This window comes from Notamacropus eugenii, chromosome 6 (genome assembly GCF_028372415.1).
Source record: "Notamacropus eugenii isolate mMacEug1 chromosome 6, mMacEug1.pri_v2, whole genome shotgun sequence".
NCBI classification, from domain to species: Eukaryota; Metazoa; Chordata; class Mammalia; order Diprotodontia; family Macropodidae; genus Notamacropus; species Notamacropus eugenii.
In genome coordinates this window covers 259,738,387-259,756,699 of record NC_092877.1, presented here as the reverse complement: position 1 = coordinate 259,756,699, position 18,313 = coordinate 259,738,387, and the positions used below count along the sequence as shown (strand labels likewise).

Genomic DNA, 18,313 nt, shown 5'->3' with positions numbered 1-18,313 from the left:
TGGTGTACTAGTCTTCTTCTTCACCCTGGGACTGCACCCAGATCAGTGATCCAGATCTGCACATAGGCAATGCAACAGAGGTGTACACCCAGTGCCAGCAAAGAGACCCTGTAATCTCCTTCTAACCAGTTATCTGACCCCCTTATCACCTGAGGGCTGAGAGCTCTGGAAGACACTTTATTTCATAATTTTTCAAAGAGCTTTCCTTTAATGGGCTATTTTTAAAAAATAAAAATGATTATTCTTATAACATCTTTAAAACTCCTATACTTAACTCTTTACTCATACTTGCCAATATAAGTAACTATAAAACCGTGCAATCTGTTCAAATTGAAAAAATGATCACATTTTAAACTAGTGCTTGCAACGTGACATCAACTGAGCTCCACTGTGCACATTCTGATTCAACACTTCGACATTATATGATTTTCATTAAAAGTTCATCAATCATACTAAAAAAATTTTTCTCCATGTGTCATTACTATAAATACATTTGCAAAGTAACAAATCTGCAATGAAATGAGCTAATAAACACATAGGGAATGCTCTTTCCCACAGTATTAACTCTAATTGGAAATCATTCAAATCTTCTTTGCATATGATTTACTAAGCACTGTTTCAACTGTATTGACAGTAGCAAGTAACACCAACTTAGCAATTCTGTAAGCAATCTTGTTCAAAGTAAGCCATCCTTTTTGATGAAAGAAACATAGTTTGGGGAGAAAGTTATTCTTGGTTATTAAAAGAATTTAATTTTCTCAGGAAAAAAAATCTTATCTCACAAATGTATTTGGCACATACACTTTCAAGATATTTCAATTTATTGGCTTCCATGCTATGGACTACTAAAGCATTTGAATAAAGGAAGTAGTGGTCTTTCTTCTCCAACAACTAAAATACTCATGTATCTTGATGTAATATGAGTGCCTCATAGTCTCTGGATTTAGGCTTTTTATTTCTATTTCCACTACCTAAACTGTCTCTATTGTCTTTGTTTGGGGAAATTCTTTTCAAAGTGATTATGTGTTTATCACAAAAATGACACTTTTTTTAGGTGTAAAAGAATAAACAATAAAAAGGTCGTTAAATTTAATAGCACAAAATTTTATATGTAACTATTAAATTATTTCAATTTTTAAAAGGTGTAAATTTGGGGAAATTAACTTATTACACTTACCAAAGTGAAAAGGTGCTGATAGGGACTATAGCTGTGATTTAGTTGGCATAAGGGAACTTCCAGATGAAGAAACTATCTCTATAAATGCACTTCAGCATCTCCTTGCAACTTACAGGATTAGAGCACGCCTTTGGCAGTGAGAAGTTAAGAGACCTGTCCTGGTTCACAGGGCCAGTATGTGTCAGAAGTAGGACCTGAATGAATCCACCCTGTCACTGAGTCTAGCTCTCTATCCATTATTCTACCTTGCTTATATTGTGCGCTTTTAACTTTCACAGACTGTTCAACTTCAAGTATAGAAACTTCGCACTCAAATGTAACGAGCAGTGCAATGACCCAATTCACTGTATTCTAAGCCTACATTGCACTGATGGCAGTTTTTAGTCCATGGATTTACCTTAACTTGGCTATTGATGCTATAAATGTAATGTATCCAGTGACCAATAAACAGAAATACTACTAGAGCAGGAGGTCCTAACATAAGGTGTAGAAATCCTCAAGGGGACCATGGATAGATTTCAGGGCATCGGTGAACGACCCTTTGGTTCTCTTTGCAATTTGAATTTTATTTTATGCATTTTAAAACATTTATTCTGAAAGGGGGGTCTATTGGTTTCCCCAGAAGCCAAAGGGGTCCATAACACAAAAAAGGTTAAGAATCTTTCTACTAGAGAAACATAATTACATCAATCTTGGCAAGGTTACTATACAAGAAACCAGAAGTTTCAGGTAAATCAAAAGATGGCATGTAGCTTGGAGACAAGTAAAGCAGTTGGCAAAGCTGGTTTGGCACAGATCCAAAGACAACAAAAAGTACCACATATTGGAGTATTTGGTTATCTCCTATTGCACTGTTTGTGAAAAGTATCTGCAAAAAGACCACCATGAACAGTTTATGTACCAAAATCTACTTCAAATATGTAAGAGATGGCAGAAATTACACTGTAAAAGAAGGGTCACACAAAAGGACTGAGAGATGACACCACAAAAAGAGCTTCTTCAAATATTTTTATACCCCAAAGACTTTGTCCCGTTACTTTGACCTTTTAGGGGGTATAGACATAGTGGTGGTGGTTGTATCACTGAGTCAATGGCTATGCATGGTTAAATAACTTTGGATCCATAGTTCACATTATGGTATATGAATGTTATAAAATACTTTTGTGCCATATATAAAAAACAATGAAGGGGATGTTTTCGGAGAAACCTAGTAAAGCAGTACGAACTGATGCAGAGTGAAGTTCCCAAAAGAGAAGTGATAAACTAAATATGCAAGACATGCACTTTTTGGACACGGATGAATGAGCATTTGTTACATGTTTGTTGCATAGATCTTTTTTTTTTACAGTGGGGGAAGAAGGTAGAAGGGAAAGAAGATGCCTGTTAATTGAAGAAAACAAAACATCTTGTAGAGTATCACTGTTTCCCTGCCGTCTTTCCTGAAACTTTATGTACCACTTTGACACTATCATAGAGAAATTTATAAGATTTATTACCAAAATATCATAATTTTCTTAGTACTACATATTGGCTTAGGTATGTATGGTAATGTTATAAAGTAGTTATAATTCTTTGCCACCAAAAAGAAAGCTGCTATAAACATTATTTTTCATGGGAACAGTTTATTTTTTGTTGTCAATATTCACTTTTATAAGATTTTGAGTTCCAAATTTTCTCCCTCCCTCCTCATCCCCTTCCCAAGACAGTATGCAATCTGATAAAGACTATACATGTACAATCATATTAAATAGATTTTCACATTTGTCATGTTGTAAAAGAAGAATCAGAACAAAAGGGAAAAACCACAAAAAAGGAAAAAAAGAAAATAGCATGCTTTGATCTTCATTCAGACTCCATAGTTCTTTCTCTGGATGTGGACAGCATTTTCCATAATGAGTCTTTTGGACGTGTCTTAGATCATTATATTGCTAAGTGTATCAAAGCTGGTCACTGCACAATGCTGCTGTTACTATGTACAATGATCTCATGGTTCTGCTCACTTCATTCAGCATCAGTTCATGTAAGGCTTTGCAGGTCTTTCTGAAATCCACTCATTATTTCTTTGCTATAAATATTCTTGAACATATAGGCTCTTTTCCTTTTCCACTGATCACCTTGGGAAACAGACCTAATAAGGGTACTGTTGGGTCAAAAGGTAGACACAGTTTTATAACTCTTAGGACATAATTCCAGATAGCTCTCCAAAATTAACTGATCAGTTCACAATTCCATCAACAGTGTATTAATGTTCCAATTTTCCCACATCCTCTTGGCCACTTGTCATTTTCCCCTTCTATCATTTTAGTCAGCCTGACAGGTATGAGAGAGTACCTCAGAGTTGTTTTCATTTGCACTTCTCTAATCAAAAATGATTTAGAGTATTTTTTTCATGTGATTATATATAGTTTTGATGTCATTGGTCTTTCGGTCTTTATTAAAGTAGAAATCCAATTTTGATAAATCAATTTTGTATTATTTACTCTATAATTCAGTTTTCAACACTACCACTAAAAAGATACTAAAGTAATCAAAGGATATGCAGAGAACTGAGGACCACTATAGTGTAAAAAACAATACACTGGTCCTATATTCTCCCAAAAATATGGGGTCCAACAACTGAGTATGTTCAAGATAAATAACATATAAAATACTAAAAACCTACCAGTCTTAAAATTCTATCCTTTTATAAACAAATTTGATGGTATATACAAAGCAGCAGGGAAAGCAGAACAAATAAAGAAGACTTAATGGGGCTTCAAATCCTAGACACAAGACCATCTGCATGACCTCGAGCAAACCACTTAACATATGTGCCTTAGTCCTTAGGACTGATACACTATATGTCATTAGCAGGTTGTATCTGCATAGAGAGAGTTCCCATAACAAGAATTTTCTATACTGATGAAATAATAACATTCAAGTTTTGTGTGATCAATAGAGTACTGGACTTAATGTTGGAAAGACTTGAGCTCATATCCTGCTTCAGACACTAGCTAAGTCATCTAACTTTGGCTCAGTTTCCTGAACTGTAAAATATGGAAGAGATCAGATTCAATGTCCTCCAAAGTCCCTTTCAGATCTAAATCTTTGGCCTTATGACACTATATAATTATACAAGATGGCTTCCAAGGTCCTTTGAAAGTTTAGACTAAATTATATGCAAGATGTAATTGATAAATTGTGACAACAGTATATTTTAACATTGCCATTACTATTCCACAAACAATTTCACTTTCAAATTATTCAATAATCTTTTAAATAAGTTATGTAAGGATAAAACAAAGTTTCCTTAAAATTAAAACTGAAAATTAAAAGCTATTTAAATATATTACCTCTATACAAAAGGCATTTATCTGTAGAACAGAGAAAGCTGATAACCACAGCTCATCATACTAAAAAATCTTTTTTTCCTTCACAAAGAACTGCTGCTGTGTCTCACCTTTAAGTTTTATAATATTTACATGCTTACATGAAAATTATTTCCTTAGTCATCTATACTGCAACCTTCACTGAGCTGAGCTGTCTAAATGACTGTCATTGCTGCCATCAATTCATTCATTCCTGTTTAAAAGCAGAACCACTGCAGAAAACAGGTCTTCACCTTCCACCTCTTCCTTGGCCCTGACTGCTTTTTCTGGGAAAACAATAAGCTAAGTGAAGCTAAGGATTTGAAAAGAAGTTTGAAATTCATTTTGCCTATAGTCCTGACAATGGTTGGGAGGAAAATTCACAATATTATATAATTGTGTGTACTTTGTACATACATTAAAAATAGTTCACACTAGTTCTCTACTACCTTAGAAAAATGGAATGTGACATTATCTTTTAAATTCAAGTCAAACACAAAACTAGTTCTATGTAATGTTCATTTCAAAGACAATTTCTATTCAAAATTATGATGGTTTCCTATAATACTCTCCTATAACTGACCAAAATTGAAATGGGTTACCTTACAGCAAACTCTCTACCAATGATCAATCTGAATGAAAGGGAATCTGAAAGGAATATTGTAGAAAAGATTACAATATTGGAGAAGATATTAAACTAATCACTTTCAAGAACTCTTTATATCTCAAAGGTCAATGCAAAATATACACAGAAATCTATATTTTCTATATATGGATATTGATATAAAAATTAATGTTCATAAATAAGATTCTAATCTATTAACTACATCATAGACTAATACTAAGTTCATTAGAAAAATAATAAATAATTCTCAATTCCAAAAAAAGTAACACTAAGACCAAACAGTGAAAAATTTTCCTTTTTTGAAGTCATCAAAAGTCACAAAAAAGCAATTTTTGAAGTGACATGAATAGTAACATCAATAACAAACTGGCTAAAGAAAAATAATGTCAGTATAGGGAGCATTCCTACTTTCTCTTGCCTACAAATAGTTATATTTCAAAGATATAATAGGATCAGGGATAGTGTAGGGGAAGAATCTTAAACTGACTCAGAAGACTTGAGTTCTGCTCCCAGTTCTGTGACTGTGACCTTGAATCACTTAACCTTTCTGGGATAGTGTTCTCATCTGTAAAATGAAGTGATTACACAAAATTCTAAGATCCTTTTTAGCACTAAGTCTTTTGAGTCTAAGAACGGTTTTTTTAACCTGTTTTTACCCCCCATATTTTTATTTGTCTTTAAAAGTTTTTATGTCAAATGGAAATCTTCAGTTTACCTATATTGCCAGTCACTTACCTTGCTTCTTGTTTTCACTTTTGACTTAGTCTTCTGTTTCCTTTTCAGCTTTTTCTTATTTAAAATTTTCTTACTCCTAAAGAAAAAGAAAAGTTATTTGGATTAAGATTTCTACTAGAAAACAGTTATTAAAAGTCACAAAAATATAACACAGACACTAGATGAAAGTAAATTCTGTGGTAATAATACCTTATATAGACTAAGACCTATGTATTTACAACATAAAATATACCAGCATATAATCCATATGTATAAAAACATATATATGTATTTATATAGCTAAGGATGTAGAATTATAATAGCTTTATACTTTGCTAATACTTTGTCAATTTAGATAATAATGAAGTCCACAAATTTGTCAAATCCTTACAAAGTAAAAATTAACATACTAGGCACTGAGAAAAATACAAAAAATAAAACAATACAGGCTCTGCCAACAGAGATTACAATCTAGTAGAAGAGAGGAAAGCAAGTATGTAAATAATTTTGATACTACAAAATAGAAGGTAAGTATATAAGGGAAATATGGGGGTGTGGTAGAGGAGAAGACAGTGCAGTAAAAAGGAAGAGAGATCACCTCTAGCCAAAAGGATTAAACAAGGCTTCATACTTAGAAGAATCCATGTGAAGAGACTGTAGGATAAGTCAAACAAAACAAAAATGGAAAAATAAATCAGTGGAGCAGGTTGGATAAAAAGGAATCAGAAACCATTGAACTCAGTAGCCTAATGTTCAAGAAATCCTAAAATATGCTCTATTTGAGGAAGGATTCCTTTAATTGACAAAAACAATTAGAAAAAATGAAAAATAAATTGAAAAAATGATTTAAACTAGCATATAACACAACATAGCACAAGTTCCAAATGAGTAGACAACCTACATATAAGACATCAAATAACTTTTTTTTTTTTTTAGTGGAAGAAAAAAGGGAGGAGGTAGTTTTTGCAACTACAGTTGGGAGAGATTTTATTAGCCATAAGGATAGAAATAATTCTAAAAAGAGAAATAAAATGGATTGGCAGTATGATACAAAGGAAATAAAAATAGCTCTGAAGTCAGAGTATCTGAATTAAAATCAACCTCTACCACTAATTATTTGTGGGATGTTAGGCCTTCCACATTGAAAAATGCAGAGGTCTCAGCTTCTGCATTTGAAAAATGAGGGATTCAACTAGACAGTCATTGAAGTCTCTTATAGCTTTAAATCTATGATTCTATTAATTATTAACAACCATATGAAAGACTGCTCCAAATCACTAATAAGCAAACAAGTATTTATTAAGAGATTACTAAGTGCCAGGCACTAAGCTAAGGATATAAAATCCTTTCCCAATCCTTCATTCTAGTGCCTTCCCATTGTTGATTATTTCCTATTTATCCTGTATACACATTATTTGTTCAGAATTTGTCTTTTGTCTTTCTTTGTTTTCTTAGTGGTTAGCATGGCATCTGGCACATTATACCCAGCATTTAATAAATGCTTCTTAATTGACTGCCCTTCAGGAGCTTACATACTAATAAGAACATAGAAGTTAAATACAAAGTAGATGGAAGGTAACTTTAGAGGAAGTGACACTAGAGACTGAGGAAATATGGAAAGGAATCCTGGAGGAAATGATGCCTGGACTGACTTTTAAAAGAAACTAGGGATTTTAAGATTTGAAGTCTAGGCGGGAGAGCATTCCAGGCAGTGAAAAAAATCACTGTAAGGGAGATGGATTATTGTTTGTGAGAGGTAGCAAATAGGCTAATGTAGCTGTATCTTAGAAAGGATTTTCCTTAAACTGGAAAGGTGGACAGGAACCAGCTGGTGAAGAACTTCAAATGTCAAATTAATAATTTATAATTGATTTTGGAGGTTATAGGAAGGCAATGGTATTTAATAAAAAGGAGGGCATGGTCAGACTTAAGATTTAGAACAAAATCACTGGCAGCTATGTGAAAAATGGATTTGAGTGAAGGGAAACTTGAGGCAGGAAAACTAATTAAAAAGCTAGAGTCCATGAGAGAGAAGGGTCTGAACTAGAGTGGTGACTGAGTGAGTGATGAACTAGACATAAGGAGGAGATGCTATAGAGAGAGAAATTATTTGGCAGGTGACTAGATATGTGGGATGAGTGAGAAGATGACACCAAGGTTGTGAGCTTGAATGGAAGGACAGTACTGCTTCTGACAGCAGAGAAGTTCAGAAATCAGGAAGGAGCGAGTTTGTGGAGGAAAATGCTGTTTTACTTTAGATCTAATAAAGTCTGAGATATTTCTAGGACATTTCAGTTCAAAATTATGGGAGAGAAATTGAAATTAGAAGTCAGGAAACAGATTAAAGCTAGACAAATAGATTGGGTTATCATCTCCACAGAGATGACAAACCAATGAGAGTTGATGCGATCACCAAGTGCAATTAGAGAGAGAAGAGTCTTGGGGATCAGCCACAGTTGGTAGGTGCATGAAATAGACTGAAAAGGACCAGATAGGTATTTACGAAGAAAACCAGGATAGAACAGTAACAAAAACCTAAAGGCAAAAGCATCTAAAAGAAGAAAGTGAACAAAAGTGCCAAGTGCTGTAGAAACATCAAGAGAATGAAGTTAGAAAAGGGATCACTAGCCTTGGCAAATAAGAGATCAATGGTAGCTTTGGAGAATAATGTCAGTTGAATTATGAAGTCGGAAACCAGATTGTAGAGAGTATAGAAGAGAGTGATCTAAGAAGTTGACACACCAACCATGAATAGTTGTTCAAGGACTTAAGCAAAAAAGGGAAGGAGAGATAAAGGGTGATCACTGGCCAGCCTGGTAAGATCTAAAGAGAGTTTTTAAAGGATTGGTGCAACTTTGAAATGCTTTTTTGTTTTTTTAAAGTGGCAGGGAAGGAGTAAGTAGATAAGGAATCAGAAGAGTAGAGTGGGCATGAAGGTGGGAACAGTATGCTGGCAAATATGGGAGGAGGATGGAACCATGGAAACATGTAGAGGTACTGGCCTTGAGAGGCAGATGAAGCCACCTTATCAAAGACTGAAATGAAGGAGGAGATGAACAGGTTTTGATTACAGCACAGTTTCATGGTTTCCTCTAATTTCATGTAGCAATGTGTGAGCAGAAACAAAGGACTATGATAGAAGCAATCTAGGGATGGTGTTTGGCAAAGCAAGATCAGCAAGAGAAGGGTACAACAGATTCAAGAGGAGAGGAAAATGGAAAGTCAAACAGGTTCACCCAGGGTTCTAGACTGCGAAGCGAAAATTGGATAGCCTGGGATAGTACTAAAGGATAGAAGGATTGTAGGTCATGGCAAGGATGAAGAATGGGAGGCAAAATAGAAAGGTAAAAGACAATGATCAAATAAAGAAAATTCAGATTTCCTGAACATGGATGTGAAACACTTCTGATCAAGATTATAACCAATCTTATGTGTAAGTGAAGTATGCTAGAGAAGCAGGCCATGGAGTTGAATGATAAGAAAATTGCAAATTAAATAACCCTGGGGTTTATCTCCTACCATGAAAATTGGTCAAGATGATGAAATATAGAAATAGTTGATGTTGGAGGAGTTGAAGATAAGCCACTATTGTTGAACTGGTCAAATATTTCTAGGAATTTTGAATTATTACCCTGTGACCCAGGGATCTTTCTACTGAACATATATTACCAAGGATGTCAAAGGCAGAGGCAAGGTCCCCATGCATAACAAAATACTCACAATAGCATTTTTTGTAGTAGCAAAGAACTGGAATCACAGTCAGTACATATTAATTGGGAAATTGTGGTATATAAGTGTAATGAAACATTACTGTACCATAAGAAAGGACAAATGTAAGAATTCAAAGAAACATGAGAAGACTTCTATGAACTGTGGACTTAGTGAAGTTACCAGATGATCTCTAAGGTTCCTTCCCAGTTCCAAAATTCCGATTCTATAAATCCATGAATTTAAGTAAAAAGACTTTTTGTAGTGACAATGCTTATTCCTTAATAATTTATATAATTGCTTAGAATCAAACAAGGCATGAATAATAATTGTAATGCAAAGTGCAAAGTTTTTAAATTTGTGAAAATGCTGTTTAGTAATTTTTAAAACTAATCTCTAATAACCATCTGTCTACTACAGAAGTAAATGCTGCAATAAAAATATTTGTATAAACAAAGAATTCACAACATGCCTATAATTTATCTCATCAAGCATCCTCTCTACAGAATAGAGGCAATCAGGAGGTACAGCTGAAAAAGCTTGGAGGATTTTCTTGACTGGATCTCAGACATTGGAAGTGTGACCCTGGACAAGTCACTAAACCTTTCCCTGTTCCAATTTCCTCAAGTGTAAAATGGGGATGGATAACAACAGTACTGACCTCCCAGGGTTGTTGTTAAGGTCAAACGAGATAGATATTTGTAAAGTGATTAGCTCAATGCCTGGCATGTCATAAGTAGTAGGTGCTTAGTAAGTGCTGTTTCTTTCCTTCCTTTTACAATATTTGACCTTTTTACATGTCATCTTTAAAAGCATAAAGCTTCTCTCTCCCTCTCTTGCTCTCTTTCTGTCTCCATACACACACACACACACACACACACACACACACACACACACACACACACGTACACAAATATATATGAAAATCACAAGATAATAAACATAAATGATATTTTTTGCAACAGAATTGCTACCAAAATGATGGAGATCCTTCAAAGTAAGAGTATGATAAAATGTACTCCTTTAGCGCTCCCTTCCTCTTTTCTATTTTTATCATATTACTGCTGATTACTAAAATACTATATACAAACTAAAACTTTTCTACATAAAAGACAGCCTCCTACTTCTGGGTAATTAATGTAATAGAACTGTACTGAAACCTAGAATTTGAGCTATCCCTGAATGAATCTGGGAGGAGGAACAGTCTTCCTATAAAATAGAAAATTGCTATTTACATATATCCTAGTCTTGTAATTAGTGACAGAAAGGAAGGAAAGTTTAACAGTTTAAGTAGGAACAGAAAAAAATGCTAAAGGATATCCTCCATGTACAAAGATAAGAAGTTCACTAGTTTTCCACCAAAGGTTAGACAGACGCTAACATGAAGTTACAGAGAGAGCCAACCCTTTCCACTTCTTGCTTTTATAACAGCAATCCAACTACAGTAATGCTGCCATCATTTCTGGGAAGCCCCTGTCATTTCACTGCCCTGCGATTTGACTCTAAGGCTTTACCCAGAATCCCTCTCCCTGGCAGGGATTGTCTGTCTCTTTTGCCGTTATTGAATCTCAAGCACTTAATGCTTACCAATTAGTTGTTTACCCAATGTGACACTGGTTTTCTTATTAAGGGAGTTCTTTAAGAAAGAACTAGACAGCTACTTGCCAGGGATGCTATAGAAGGAATTCTAAGAGTTCCCTGCAGTACTTAAAAAATCCGCTGCATAAGTGGGATGTGAACTAGGGTCTGAAAGAGGACTAGGGGTCAAAAAGGTAGAGAAGAAGCAGGAAGCATTTTAGGTGAGGTAAAATGAAGAATACAGTAGAAGGTCTCGTGGGGGGGCAGGGCACTCAGGTGGCACAGTGGATATAGTGCCAAGTCTGAAGTCAGAAAAACTGTCTCCCTGAGTTCAGATTTGGACTCTGACATTTACTAGCTGTGTGACCCTGGGCAAGTCACTTAACCCTGTTTGCCTCAGTTTCCTCATCTGCAAAATGAGCTAGAGAAGGAAATGGCAGACCACTCCAGTATGTTTGCCAAGAAAACACCAAATGGGGTCATGAAGAGTGGAGCATGACTCAACAACATCAAAAACAACAACTCATCGAGGGAGGCCTTTAATACTAAGTTAATCTTTCTCGTCTTATCCACTGCTTTTAGGTCATTTTGAAATAGGTGTCCTGGAAACATCTCAAATGTATCATGTCCAGAACAGAACTAGTCATTTTCCCCTTCTAAATCCCCCTCACCTTTTTTTTTAAACTTTCCTAGTACTACTGAGGATACTACCACCCTTCCAGTTACCTAGGTTCACAATTTCAGTGTCATCCTCAACTTTTTGATAATTCTAAATATTCAATAAGTTGCCAAATCTTGTAGTTTGTAACAATTTGCTGACAATTCTATGTACATATTTAAAATAAAATGTTCTCTCCTAGGACATTAATGAAATAGCATCAATTAGCTCAAGAGAACATAAGTGCATTATGTTGAGCATTAAAATTTTAATAACTTAGTAGATTTTGATAGCAAAAGGTATTGAGGGGCCATATGACCCAGTGGAGAGCAGGCTGAGTCAGCTGGGATCATGGGCAAGTAGTCACTTCACTTCCCAAACCTATTTTTTAATCTGTAAAATGAGAATGTCTAACTTCACAGGTCTGTTGTGACACTCAAATAAGATAATGTATATAAAAAAATTCAAATCTTACAGTACTCTTAATTGCACAAGACACCATATATAACAAAGTTTATCTGCAAGGTGAAGGGAAAAGTCCAGAAATTCTCAGTGCAGTGACAAGACTGAGAGCTGGGGTTCTTAAGTTGACCAACCTGGACTTGTCCAAGTCTGGAGTACATAAGGGCAGGCAGATCATAAGGTCTAGAAGACCATAAGACGCAACGGCAAGGCAGATATCAAGGGCTAGTGGTCTTCCCATCTTATGTAAATAAAAAGAGCTGGTGACAGCAAATGGCCTGAACAGTCAAGTAGTCCATTTGGGGACTGGTAACTAGGGGAGAGAATCCTGGGTGGTGACAGATCTTTCCATGGCCCAGTCTGATGGGGTTTGGTCAACCGAAGGCTAAAAGAAGTTGCAAGGGATGTGGTGGCATGGTGGGATGGCTGGATTATGATTACTTACCTATGGCTGTTCTCTAAACATTAGGTAGTACTTCCTTATTAGAGGCAGCTAGAGGCTCAATGGATAGGGTACTGGGCTGAGAGTCAGGAAAACCTGAGTTCAAATCCTTCCTCTGACACATACTAGTTGTGTGACCTTGGGCAAATGGCTTAACCTCTGTTTGTTTGTCTTAATCCACTGGAGAAGGAAATGGCAAACCATGCCAGTATTTGCCAAGAAAACCTCATGGGCAACTATGATCCACAGGGTCATGAGAGTTGGACATGACTTAAAAACAACTCTTCCCTACAGGGAACTGAAATGTGCCTCCCTGTAACATCCTCAGACATAGTGCTAGTTGTGTCTTCTAAGGTCAAGTAGAATATGTTTCACATAAACTTCAAATATTGGAGGCAAGTAACCATACCCCTAAGTCTTCTCTCCACTAAGATAAACAATGCAATTACAAATATATACGTACATATATACACATGCCTGTATCTATCTACAGGATATTCCACAGATAAACATTACAGGGAGGCGAATTTCAGTTCATCATAGGGAAGTATTGCTCTTGTTGATAAGCCATCCAACTCTTCATAACCCCATGGATTATACTTGCCCATGAGGCTTTCTTGGCAAAGATACTAGAGTGGTTTGCTATTTCCTTCTCCAGGGGATTAAGGCAAACAAAGGTTAAGTGGTCAAAGTCACAAAGAACATGCAGTAGATAGACACACGTCTGTCTGTCTCTTGCGCTTTCTCTCTCTCTCTCTCTCTCTCTCTCTCTCTGACAAGTAATGTAGAACTTGTTGAAACTAAGAACTCAGGAAAAAATATGGAAACAAGTCAAAGGACTATTTTGAACAAGACATACTGGAAAATTGAGAAAACAAATGCAACTCCACTCTCACCCCCAACCCCACCACACACAAACACTTATGTATGTAAAAAGTACATGTTATGTGAAAGGTTTCACATAAACCCATACCCATTTAATCCATTCAAACAACATATCTCACCATACACAATTGGGGAATGGGAGAAAAGGAAAGAGGAAGCTTAAGTTTAGTTTTGGAAATATCAAGTGTCAAACAGTAGGAGGTCATTTCAGTGGTAAGTCCAGTAAACAAGACTGGAAATGTTGATTTTGAGGTCACCAATTAGGATAGAGATGACAGCTAAAGAATTAAGAAGAAATGTTTTCCAGAGACAAAGAATATCAAAGGGCTGCACAATACACCTGGGGATACACATCATTAAAACGCAGAAGAAATAAGAGGAATCACAGTGAAGTAGAAAAGGGACATAAGTGAAAAACAGTAATAATACCTCAAAAATCAAGCAAAGATGTTTATAAAGTGGTTTACAAAGTTTTAGAGTTTACAAAGTGCTTTCTTCACAATAATCCTGTGAGAAAGGTAGTTAAGCAAATAATGGGCATAGGAACAATTGCCTTTAGGGTATCCATGGGCCAATTATGGCCTGTAACCTGTTTTTGCATGGGCCAGAGCTCAGGATGGTTTTTGTATTTTGAAATAAAAATCTTGGGGGGGCAGAGCCAAGATGGAGTGGAAGCAGGGGCCTATAAACGCCAAATCCCTCAAAAAACCTGTAAAAAATTATTCTAAACAAATTCTAGAGCAGCAGAAGCCACAAAATAACAGACTGAAGACAATTTCCAAGCCCAAGACAATCTGGAAGACCAACAAGAAGGCCAACACTAGGCTAAGAGCTGGGCATAGTTTGGCGTGGGCTGTACCCACACTGACAGAGCTTAAGCAGGTCTTAGGGGACTGAATCACTGGCAGCTGCTATAGTTTCCAGACTTCTCAATTTACAAATACTAAAGACAGCTTCAAAGGACAGTACGAAGGGTCTCTCACCTGGCTGAAAGAGGGGCGTGGTCCCCAGCCCCAGAGATGTGGCAGCAGTGCAGGGGCTGCTTCTGGAGCCCTTCACATAACAAAGAACTCAAAAGCCAAGTGATTGGCTGAGAAAATGAGCAAAGGAGGTTATGAAGGGGAAGAAACACACTACACTTTCTTGGTGAAGAGGTATTTTCTTATGTCATTGATGACAAGGAAGACTGAAAGACACAACCAGAAGAAAACAACAAAGCAAAAGCTCCTGTATTCAAAGCCTCCAAGAAAAATATGAATTGGTCTCAGGTCATGGAAGAGCTCAAAAAGGATTTTGAAAATCAAGTAAGAGAAGTCGAGGAAAAACTGGGAAGAGAAATGAGAATGAGGCAAGAAAATCATGAAAAATGAGTCAAAAGATTGCTAAAGGAAATTCCCCATAATTGCTGAAGGAAACAACACCTTTAAAACTAGACAAACTCAAATGGCAAAAAAGTCAATGAGGAGAAGAATGCCTTAAAAAGAAGAATGGACCATAGGGAAAAAGAGATCCAAAAGCTCACTGAAGAAAATAATTTCTTCAAAATTAGAATGGAGCAAATGGAAGCTAATGAGAAACCAAGAAATTATAAAATAAAACCAAAAGAATTTAAAAAAAAATAGAAGACGATGGGCAGCATCTCATTGGAAAAACAACTGATCTGGAAAATGGATCCAGGAGAGATCATTTTAAAATCAGTAGACTACTGAAAGCCATGATCAAAAAAAGGGCCTAGATATCATCTTTCAAGAAATTATCAAGGAAAACTGCCCAGAGATTCTAGAACCAGAGGGCAAAATAAATATTCAAGGAATCCACCGATCACCACCTGAAAAAGATCCAAAAAGAGAAACTCCTAGGAATATTGTGGCCAAATTCCAGAATTCCCAGGTCAAGTAGAAAATATTGCAAGCAGCTAGAAAGAAACAATTCAAGTATTGTGGAAATACAATCAGGATAACACAAGATCTAGCAGCTTCTACATTAAGGGATCGAAGGGCATGGAATAGGATATTCCAGAAGTCAAAGGAACTAGGACTAAAACCAAGAATCACCTACCCAGCAAAACTGAGTATAATACTTCAGGGGAAAAATTGGTCTTCAATGAAATAGAGGACTTTCAAGCATTCTTGATGAAAAGACCAGAGCTAAAAAGAAAATTTGACTTTCAAACACAAGAATGAAGAGAAGCATGAAAAGGTAAACAGCAAAGAGAAGTCATAAGGGACTTATAAAAGTTGAACTGTTTACATCCCTACATGGAAAGACAATATTAGTAACTCTTGAAACTATTCAGTATCTGCGTACTTGGTGGGATTACACACACATACATGCACACGCACACACTTATACAGACAGAGTGCGCAGAGTGAATTGAATAGGATGGGATCATATCTTAAAAAAAATGAAATCAAGCAGTGAGAGAGAAATATATGGGAGGAGAAAGGGAGAAACGGATTGGGGCAAATTATCTCTCATAAAAGAGGCAAGCAAAAGATTTTTTTAGTTTGGGGAAAAAGGGGAGGTGAGAGAAAAACATGAAGTTTACTCTCATCACATTCCACTAAAGGAAGGAATAAAATGCACACTCATTTTGGTATGAAAACCTATCTTACAATACAGGAAGGTGGGGGACAAGGGGATAAACAGGGTGGGGGGGACGATGGAAGGGAGGGCATGAGGAGGGAGGGCATGAGGAGGAGGGTACAATTTGAGGTTGACACTCATAGGGAGGGACAGGATCAAAAGAGAGAATAGAAGTAATTGGAAGCAGGATAGGATAGAGGGAAATATAGTTAGTCTTATACAACACGACTATTATGGAAGTCATTTGCAAAACTACACAGATTTGGCCTATATTGAATTGCTTGCCCTCCAAAGGGAGGGGGAGGGGAGGGAGGGAGGAAAAGAAGTGGGAACTCAAAGTTTTAGGAATAACTGTCAAATACTGTTCTTGCCGTTAGGAAATAAGAAATACAGGTAAACGGGTATAGAAAGTTATTTGGCACAACAGGACAGAGGAGAGGATGGAGACAAGGGCAGAGAGGAATGATGGAGGAGAGAGCGGAGTGGTGATGGGGGCAATTGGAATGCTTGGTGTCTTGGGGTGGGGGGAGGGGACAAGGGAGGGAGAAAATTTGGAGCCCAAAAATTCTGTGAAAATGAATGTTAAAAGTGAAATAAATAAATAAAAATTTAAAAAAATAGCACATTAGAAAGGTCAGATCCTGATTAAGGAAAAAAGATACTGAATCTTTTGTCTCTAAAATATATACTGCTAAGATATAATTCCCAGACTTACAATTTTATGTTGTTGTTTTTTTCCATTAAATAATACATTTTTGCTTTCTTTTCCAAATTACCAGATGCAGCTCTGCCCTCCAAATGAAAGAAATACAACTCATTTTTTCTTATGTATTCTTCCCAATCCTCTAGTCTAATCCTAGTTTGTTTTTTGTTAAGGACACTCTTGTCCTAGTAGATTAAATATTGTAGTAATTACGCTTGCTCAATAGATATATATACACACTCACACCCACATACCTCCCCTCATATACACATATACACATACATCCATACACACATATATATAATTCTATGGTTGACAGCTGCCATATAGATTTAGCATACTATTCAATTAAACTGCAAAACAATAACTTAAATTCTATATGCCTATATCTGAATGAGAGGCAGCTAACTCGGACACAGAGCCAGCCTTGAATCCAGGAAGACCTGGGGTTCAAGTCTAGCCTCTGATGCATACTGTTTGTGAGACTCTAGTCACGTCACTTAACCTCTCAATATTTTAGACAACTCACTAATCCTACACGTGGCAAAAAAGATGCTGAACCGCTTCGGCCAAAGGAGTTTCCTTGTCCGGGAATTCCCTAAATCAATGGAATCAGAGGCTAAGAACCTATATTTGAATATTGGTTTTATGATTTGGGATAGCACTAAGACTTTTGGGATACCCTGTATATGTTGTATCAGGAAGCTTAGATGTAAACTGAGAGGGAGGGATGGAGAGAGAGGGAAACAACAAATGAGAGAATAGTAATCATCAAAGCAATATGGTACTCATTATTTGATCAGGGTAACAGATTACAAATAAAAGATCCAGGAACAAATGAATGACTACAAAGTGTTCAATAAATCTAAAGACCTCAACTACTGTAGTAAAGTCTCACTTCTACAGAAACTACTGGTAATGCTGGAAAAAGTCTGGGAGAAATTACGTTTAGATTAACATCTCATATTAGATCACAATAAGTTCCAAGTAGATATATATCTTTGACCAGGGCTGAGGAACCTGAGGCCTTCTAGGTCCCTGAGTGGGGCCTTTTGACTGAGCCCCAGTTTTACAGAACAAATCCTTTTATTAAGGGGATTTGTTCCATGAAGTTTGGATTCAGTCAAAGGGCTGCACTAGAGGACCTAGAGGGCTATATGTGGCTATGAGGCTTCAGGTTCCCCATCTCTGACCTAGACTTTCATATCACAGACAAATTAGAGGAGATAAGGAAATAACTTTCACAATTAAGGATAAAGAGTTCCTTACCTAACAAGGGTATCTAGAACACAGTAGGTGTTTAATAAATGTGTACTGAATTAAATTCAATAGAGAGGAACACAAGGGATAAAATGGATAATTCTGAATACACAAAATTCATAAGTTTTTTTTTCTACAAATAAATCATTACCATTAAAATTAGAAGGG

At 36.3% G+C, this 18,313-nt stretch overlaps 1 protein-coding gene across 14 annotated transcripts in view; it reads right to left on the bottom strand.

The window, feature by feature from the left end:
• MYCBP2 (MYC binding protein 2) overlaps positions 1 to 18,313 on the bottom strand; it is a 317,910-nt gene that overhangs the window by 272,449 nt on the left and 27,148 nt on the right. For all 14 annotated transcript variants that reach the window (XM_072622185.1, XM_072622187.1, XM_072622188.1 and 11 more), the window contains exon 2: positions 5,885 to 5,960. In XM_072622185.1, the coding sequence (XP_072478286.1) occupies positions 5,885 to 5,960 (76 nt within the window). The remainder of the gene's footprint in view (positions 1 to 5,884; positions 5,961 to 18,313) is intronic.